Raw genomic sequence first — 9,153 nt, 5'->3', positions numbered from 1 at the left:
TTTTGTTTTAGTTACAGATTTCAGAAGACAAGGTAAAAGAATGTTTTATAAAAACAATTTAAATAAATTCAAAGATTCTGAATTCATCAAGTATTATGAAGCAAGTATAACTTATTTCTCCCAAGATTTTATGGTCTTTATTAACAGAAATCAAACGTATTGTTCCAAGTGACAACATAGAAATACATATCAAAAAATGCCATTATAGTTTTAAACATTTTTATTGCATATTTACAATGTATGGAGCATTATAAGGATTTACAGTAGAAGCCAAATTTCCCAGCCCTTAAAAATCTAATAGGAAAAACTGGATAGGTCATACACAAATATCTCTGAATATGGGCATTGCAAACATACGTATGGTTATAATCTTACAGGCTAGTACAGGTGAATGCTTTATATCATAGAACTGGCAGGAAGGATAAAACACAGTGAAGAAGAAAGCCATCAGAGTGTAGTATTGTACTGAATAAAAGAGCAACATTGAAAATACGATTTTTAAAGGCTAAAATGTCCTGCAAACGCATAGCTATCCCCTATGCAAAACTGTGAGGTAGAAGTCTTCCCACCCTGTTTTCTGCTTTTCCCGCAGTCGTCAGGGCTGTCCCTGTCCAGGTGACTCTCACACTGCTGTACCAAGGATGGACTACGGGCACATTGTTTTAAACTACTTCCTCCAACTCTACCAACAAACAGTAGTTTTTTATTCAACAATGAGAGTCTTAGTTTACGAATTGAAAACGGGTGGCAAAAGTTAATAATATGAACAAACCAGTGCTGTTTCTTCTAGCTAATATATCACCATGCTCAGAGCTTAAACTTTCAAGGAGAAAAACTAAAGCTAAAATTTCAAGCATAGGAACCTTTTAAGGAGCTGTTTCGGGCAGACAAGTCTTTGCTTCCCTCAAATAATACCTACTGTTAACCATGAATGAAGCCATTTCTACCCCAAACCTACTTCTCCTAATATTTCAATATGGATCATAAAAAATAGTGTATACCTTTCTAACACACCCAAAATATAAAATTTAGGGAACAAAACAATTGCATTAAAAAAACAAACATTTTCTTTCAAAACTACTTTATAATCAATCCAGCAATTCTAATCCTATTTACCCAAGAGAAAAATAAACACATATGTCCACATAGACCTATGTTAAGTATGGTCACAGCAGCTTTATTTATAATGCCAATCCTGGACACAGACCAGGAACAAGAACCTGGGTAAACAAACTACAGTATACAATGAATGGAACACTACTCGGTTGTAAGCGACCCAATGAATGGATAATATACATCCCGCTATGTGGCTAAATCTCCCGAGCAGTAGGATAGTGAAGAAGCCTTGTCGAAGAGTATATGATGTGATTTTATTTACAATAAGTTGATAAACAGAAACTGTAATTTACAGTAGAAAAGAGAACAGTGGCTACCTCTGAAAGTTAAGCAAAAGACAAGGGAAAGGGCCACCGGGGAGCTTTCTAGGGTGCTGTTTTCTATCTTGATAGCACTGTACATGTTGTCATACGCTGAAGTACATGGTAGGAAGTATGGATGTCTGGAATTTAAATGCATTAGAAATCTGGATTGACAATCTAATGGATACATGATGAAGGACAGTTAACTAGCATCTAGGCATTATATTACAAAATTATTTTCATTTTTAATATGCCTGAAAATTTTTATACTAAAACACTGGGAAGCAGACATTAATTCCCAACACTACCAAAAATGCCGAGAACCTCACTGTTGGTCTCATGCTCATGTAATCATCAAATTCTTAAGTTTCTCATACTAAGATGACTGTGATGATGCAAACATTTTAATGCTATTTTCTGCACTGCTGTTTCTAAAACTCCTCTATTTAAAAATTCTTATCAACATCATTTTGTTTGGTCAATGCTTTTGTGATGAAGTATTAAAAGTCTTAACATTTAAAAAAAAGAAAAAAGAAACTTAAGTTCCTCTAAAGAGCCTGTGAAAGGGTACTCAGGAACAGTGGCAGGGAACACTTTAGCGCTTTCTGTTTCACAACAGCCCACTTTGGTACGCATGGCAAAAGTCTGCCGCCACTGATGACATAGACCATGTATGGTACACAATCACTTCTCAAATCTACCCTGGTCCAAAATCACTGAAGTACTGTTTTGATCCTCTCATATCTGTGAAAAATCCATCTATTTTGGTTGCCTAAGTGGGGCAAATCTGTTGGTCAGGTGGGACGAACACCCAAGTTAGGACAAAGGAACATTAAAGAAAGAATTAAGTACAGGAGGCAACCGCTAACTTCTAGACTACCAAAGAACCACAGTAACTGTAAGACTTGAAGCTTGATCGCGTGTGGTGAGGAGTCGCGGTATCCTCAGAGGGGAGGCATCTTAATCACCGTCCTGCCTCTAAGGAGAGCTGCATTTGGACACCCTGCAGACAGGGCATTTGTCCTGTAAATACTTGGTGCCATCTTGAGGCTTACTAGGATTCCACTTCAAAGTTCAGAGGACCTTCTGTCAGCAAGCTTCCCAGATGCCTGACTTTAAAACCCTCACATCACCACTCTCAAGAGCTGGCAGATAGTGGTTATTTTTAGTTGCATGCTAAGAATGTCTCTACCATGCCATCCAGGAATATATGCTGTATACTGCCTTATAAAGAGTTCTCACAAAAACAATCTTGATTCTGGAAAAACTTCACTTACTGGCTTTCAATATATTTAGCTCCAGGTCTGGCTTCATTCTTGATGTTCTAGTGCAGGTTCTGCTTTTACTTTAAGTACAGGGACTAGTGTTTCTTCTCAAGCTTTCAAACGGCTTTAAACGACTGCTCACTGTTGACTCCTACTCAGCACTGTCCCCATGAACCTTTTTAGGCTGCAGGCCTCCCCTGTGCTTATGCTGACTTGTGGGATGCCCTCAGTTCGAGCCCAGCAAGGACAAGGTGTTTCCCGGTATCTCCTGCCTGCGATGGCCACGGTGGCTCCCCTCTCACCATGGCAGCACATGGGGTGCTCCCGCTGCACGTCTGTCACCTCATTACTGGATGACTTTATAAACACCCTGACAAACGTAGGTTTCCATGTTAGTGCTGACTTATTCATACACACGCCAACTGTGATTTTCTTTTACTTGTGTGGTCATTTTTAAAGCCTTATTATATACTGATAAGTACACCAAGTCCACTTGCAGTATCTTGGGTGCGTAATTTGGAGTGTGTTTCCCTGTACACTAGTGAAATGGGTGTGAGTGAAGCGAGGACTAAGCTCAGGGGCAGTCAACATAAACTGCCACTTCCAACATCCCACACTCACCTTCTGAGGCAGGGCAGATTAAAGAATGCTCAACTTTTCATTCCAAAAAGATAATTATAGAGATACCTTCCATTTTGTATAGCTTTCTGACTTCTAACATTTTGTGTGATTTAATTATTTTAACTACTTGATTTCCCTATTTTATGTCTCAGAGAAATTCACTGATCTCTTTTTTGTTGTTGCATACAGGGCTGCCAGGAATTGGCAGAGGCAGATTTTCAGGTCAATTACTGTATTCCAACTCCAGACTCAACTATATTTACCAGCTATTTTAGCTTTTATGACCACTCCTCTACAAGTCTTGCCACTAGTTATGCTTCTTAGAAAAACTGAGACTTTTCTGAGGCACACAATGGAGCCAAATGTTAAGTCTGTACTTCATCTGCTCATTAAGATATTTGCTGGCCTAATACTAGCAACGTGATTCTACTCCCAAATAAAACTTTGTGTTTCTAGGGCTGAAAGGTAACACTGATTAACTCATTAGGTTGGCAGCTCAGTTGTCTTCACTCAATCTTTTTAGTCCTAGAGAACTTCTCTTACAGGGGCTTAAACAAAGATACCATAATGACACGGCTCATCACCAATGATGATGTGATGGGTATCATGATGTGCGGGTATTTATTTCTGCTTGTGTCATCTCTATGGGTTCACGATACAGTGCACTGTAGCAGTGATGCTATATTTAGGTTTTCAGAGCCATGGCATGTTCCTGCAGTCCTCTGTACGTTAGGGAGGGTGTGAGCGCAGGGGAAGTACACAGGGCTGGCCAGTAACTTAAGAGTGAAATAGAGAACTCTGAACTATTTTTTCAAATGTATACTGTACATTTCACCTAAGCTCACTATCACACCACTGGTTACAATGGGTTTACATCAGAGAACATGGCTTCCTTAGCACTATCAGAACAGAAACTCACGTGCATCTGGAGGAATATGACACTAGTGCCAGCTGACAAGGCAATGAAATCTTGCACCTAGTAATGAAACCGAGGCCCACCATCAATTTCCCAGCTGGCAGGTTTAGTAGTTTCACTGATATTACCAGTGAGTTGCCCCACCAGAATAAGGTCACCAATAATGAGGACTGGAAACAAAGCCAAAATGATCTACAACAAAGTTATCATCTTTACATCGTAACTCCACTAGACAAAGAACCTATGTCAAACTGCCACTTCATACTAAGTTTACTATACAGGAGCAAATGTACAGTAAGAAAAAGAAAAAGTGCCTCAAACCAAACCAAACCATTAATCCAACCAACATTTGAGAAACTCCCATAGCAGGGCTACAGTACTGTGGGAGGTTGTGGTATGAACAAGATAGACATGAGTGGTTCTTTTTGGTTACATTTGCAAGCCAATGTTAATTTATGACCCAGGACTTCTGGTTTACAACTAACTTCAGCCAATTCCTTCATAGGTACTGAGGAGACTAACCATACTGATAAAAGTAACTGTAGGGCATTGCTAGGGTTTCATTCATAACTCTATCTGTACAGATATGCTAACAAACGCTGCAGCAATATTACAAATGAAAAACCATCTGTATTTTCCAACAGCAGAGCTAGTTTCATGTGAAATATTGAGATTACAAACAACATGTCCAGATTTTGCCTTGTACCACTGTTTTTGTGGGCAGAAACACATAAGATGAATAAAAATTAATTTTTCAGTAGTTATGGGTCCTTGAGTTTATGGCATAAACAAATCAGTTTCTCTTCTAGTAAAGTCATAACAGAAACATTCTAGGGACTCCGAAATTCAGTAGAAGAAATACATATTGCATAACTAAACACCTAAAGTAGCTCCCTATGTAAGTAAAATACCAAGTGACTTTCTTATAAGCCAATTCATTCATAAGTCAGTCTTAATTTTAGGAAATAAATACATGAAAACACATTTCAGACTGCAATACAAGGGGGATTATTCTAAATACTTACAACAGAATCCAAGGTAGGACAGCGGAGTTTCTACTACATAGAAGCAAAAGCATGAAATTAGAACAAGTAAGACAATATCATTCCCTCAAAAGAGCTTACAGTGTAGCGGGAAGAAACATAAGCAGTGTAGAACCTGGTTAGCACCATCATGAAGACTGAAAGGAAGGAGCACACAAGTTTTTACTCATAGGAATAAAGCCCTAAAAGGCGAGAGTATTATCAAGTATAGAAGGAACTTCCTAGATGCTCTTGGAAGCAGTAGCAGCATAAGAGGGAACAGCTGAATTTGCCTCAGATCCTGGCATGTTTGACTAGGCAAAAAGGTTGCACCATTAGCCAAAGTTATTCCAAGAGAAGAAAGGTGGCGAGTATGATAAATTCCTCTCTAGGATGAAATGGAAATAGGCAGTTGAAGGTGTAAACTTGGTATTCGGAACCAGACTGTACTGGAGGATGCTGGGATGAACTAGAAAACCTAAGGATGGGATGCTTAGAGCCATAGCATTTTAAGGATGAACTCTCAGAAAGTGCATGTTTAGAAGATAGTTTTTAACTGACACATGACTATGCTCACAATTATGGCACTGTACAGCATCTTTGAGGGAGAAGACAATGTCTAGGAGAGGCTGGCTGATGGTCAAACGTTACAGAAAAAGAGAAAGGTAGGGAATTCCGGCTAAGGAAAAACACTGAATGTCATAACTAGAAGAGCCCTGCTGACTTTGAAATGAAGAGCGGCATCGCAGTGCCGAGGGCAGCCAGGCCCGCAGTGGGGTGAGCGCTACGGGCGTGGGCATGAGGGATGTGGGCTTCTCAAAGAAGTCTGGCAGTGAGGAGGCTGCAGGAGCCAGCGAGCCCCGGAGGCTCTGCGTCAGAGGTCACAGGAGCTGGTTTGGGGAACACAAAAAGGAACCAGCATACATTTCTTTGCCTAATTTTATACTGATCACAAGCCTAAAAAAACCTGTTTTACTCTTTAAAAAATCTGAAACAAAAATTACCATAAAAATTAAATTACATGCATTTTACAATTGAAACTAAATACAAATATAAAAGGACTAGCATTTTATGATAAACTTTATTTCTAAAGGAATTGTACAGTGCTCTACTAGACTGCTTCAATACTGATTTTGCATCTAGTCTGTCATGAGGACTTAACTGTATTAACAGCTGCTATTTTAGTTCCAGAAAGATCATTCTGATAGATATAAAGGATTAATTACACAGAAGTAATTACGAATGCCTTCTTCCTTACACCTCCTCCCCAAAGTCAGTATCTTCAGGTATTAATAATATGGACAGTATTTTCCAAGCTGAAGAGAAAATTAGAAACAGTGTTCCATTATTAAGATGTCCTTAAAGATCTAAATCATTTTTCACAATTACTCTTCATGATAAAACATGCTTCTGTATTATATACACATGCTTACATATGAATTTCCTGGCTAAGCCACATGCAATCACCATGAGAACAGTTATCAAATCACCCCCATAATCTCAAGAATGCCCTTTTTCATAAGGCACTCATGTTTGGAGATATGGTATAACTACCAAATTAAATAAGATGTTTAAAGAAGCCTTTTATTAAGCACAAAGAAGTTTTAATACATTATCAATACAAATAAGAAAATGTCCTTTAATGAATGTATATATATCAAAGATCTGAAGGATTTTCTCCATATTGACACAATAAAAATAATCCATTCTGAAGAATTACCAAGTAAAACTTTGAGAACACCACTGTCCACTATTAATAGTTTAATTACAATCTAAATTTACTACGTCACCTGCAAAGGAAGGACAACCATTTTTTCTAAAAGAGAGAATTCCTAAGCTCTTATTAGCACCATTCAAAGCTTATTATCAGTTGTTCATCTGCAAACTGACAGGTCGGGGAAAGCTCAGAAGTGAGTTTTCAGTGCAATGTTTCAGTCCTTCTTTTAAGGTACCTGGAGTCTGTGGTCTCAAAGCATGTTAAGTAATTACTCCTGGGAAGTTGTGAGGTGTGAGCATGGAGAGTGAGGTGGGGGTGGGGAGCAACGAGGCTTCTCCTGCAGCGGCGAGATGCGCCTCAGGGTGCTGCGGTGATTGCTGCAGTAGGCGATGACATGCGGGAGGTGAGCTGCAGACCTGTGGGAAGTTGGCAGCTATTAGCTCTCTGTGGGCAGCATTTCAGGATGTCTCAGCTGCTGCCTTCTGAGACTAACTAGTTTCATCCTGTCTCTGATGTGCTCTGCAGTAGAAGCCATGTCACTTGGACTCCCAAAATATTGTTCGGTTCTAAAATCAAAAGACAGGAAAAAAAAAAAAAGTCAGATTAATACAAATTCATTTAACTGCAGGGTATGCAAACCGTATCATAAAAATTACCTTTGCAATGTGGCCTATAGCTATAAATTCAGAGGCTGGGCATGGCGGTGCATGCCTGTAACCCCAGCACTTGGGAGGCCAAGGCAGGAGAATCACTGTGAGTTCAGGGATAGCCTGGACTACTCAGTGAGTTCAAATCCAACCTGAGGGGGCCGGGGAAATGGCTCAGTAGAATAAGCACTTCCCTGGTAAGCGCAAGGGCCTGAGTTCAATCCCTGGTTTTGCCAAAACAAACAAACAAACAAACAACAACAACAACAAAAAGCCAACCTGAGCTACCTAACAAGACCTTGTCTCAAAATTTAAAAAAAAAATTCATTTAGACTACACTGTTTGAGGGAACCAGGGACATAGCTCAGTGGCACAGCAGCTGCCTGAGTGCAAAGGCCTAAGTTTGATTCTCTGCATCAAGAAAAAAAGAAAAAGCAAGTTAGACTACATTGAGTAGTAATTCAACAGGAAAAATCATTTTAAAGTCCTATTACATATGGCACATGATGAAGAGAAAAGTACGTCAGTGGTGTGAATGCTGTACCACGTGTCTATGTTATGTGGCTTTCGAGTTCCCAGTCCATACGCATGTGAACAGTCACTGTGCACATGGATTTGGTTGAAGGTGATTATACCGGGCCAGGGGGCGATAGCTCAGTAGAATAAGTGCCTGCCTAGCAAGTGGCAAGGTCCTGAGTTCAATCCCCAGTACTGAAAAATAAATAAATAAATTAATTAATTAATACGACTATACCAGTTGTTGACTATGGATGCAAGTAAAATATCCTTTTCATGTTCAGACATCAAAATGGTTTGATACATTAATGGAGGAAAGGTTTTCTTTTTTCTTTTTTTTTTTTTAAACTTGCAAGATACCATATTGAGAGCCACAAAATTAGAGCTAGAATTCTTGGAAATTCCTGGTGTAACCTCTTCATTTTAGTGCTGAGAATGCAGCTCAGTGACACGTACCTGACTAGTACATGTGCGGCCCCAGGTCCCATCCCCAGCACCACCAAAAAGCAACAACAAAACCTAAAGACTGGAAAGTTAAATGAAGATCACAAAGTAGCCAACTCAAGACCTGAATGCGAGTCAGCAAGCAGTGAAACCAGACAGATGACCAATTTCTTTTATTTCACCAGGAGAATGTATAAAAGATACATATGAGTAACCTGTCAAACTTCATACAGCATAAACAGATTGCTCTGTATCAGTAATTAGGATAACTGAGATAATATGAAAAAGTGTCATAAATACCTGAAATATACGTATTTATTAATACATATATGGGAGTGAGACGACCTGGGGCCCCTGAACAGACCCAGACCGCAGGCCCAGTGAGTGAGTGAGACGACCTGGGGCCACGGGATCCTGAACAGACCCAGAGCGCAGGCCCGGCAAGTGAGTGAGACGACCCGGGTCCCGCCAGATCCTGAATAGACCCAGAGCACCGGCCCAGTGAATGAGTGAGATGACCCGGGGTCCAGGCCCGGCATGTGAATGAGACCACCCAGGGCCCGTGGATCTTCATTCGACCCAGAGTG

At 39.9% G+C, this 9,153-nt stretch overlaps 1 protein-coding gene across 2 annotated transcripts in view; it reads right to left on the bottom strand.

Annotated features, from left to right (window-relative positions):
- Positions 1 to 205: 205 nt before the first annotated feature.
- The window catches only part of Sestd1 (SEC14 and spectrin domain containing 1), an 86,290-nt gene continuing 77,342 nt past the window's right edge, over positions 206 to 9,153 (bottom strand). The window contains exon 17 of one of the 2 annotated variants that reach the window (XM_004634707.3): positions 206 to 7,525. In XM_004634707.3, the coding sequence (XP_004634764.1) occupies positions 7,396 to 7,525 (130 nt within the window). In that variant the 3' untranslated portion in view covers positions 206 to 7,395. The remainder of the gene's footprint in view (positions 7,526 to 9,153) is intronic. The other variant, XM_023719125.1, reaches the window with a different exon arrangement.

Source organism: Octodon degus, unplaced genomic scaffold (genome assembly GCF_000260255.1).
Source record: "Octodon degus isolate 3935 unplaced genomic scaffold, OctDeg1.0 scaffold00065, whole genome shotgun sequence".
Taxonomy (NCBI): Eukaryota; Metazoa; Chordata; class Mammalia; order Rodentia; family Octodontidae; genus Octodon; species Octodon degus.
Note: the sequence above shows the minus strand (reverse complement) of the source record. Positions and strands in the feature narration are given on the sequence as shown.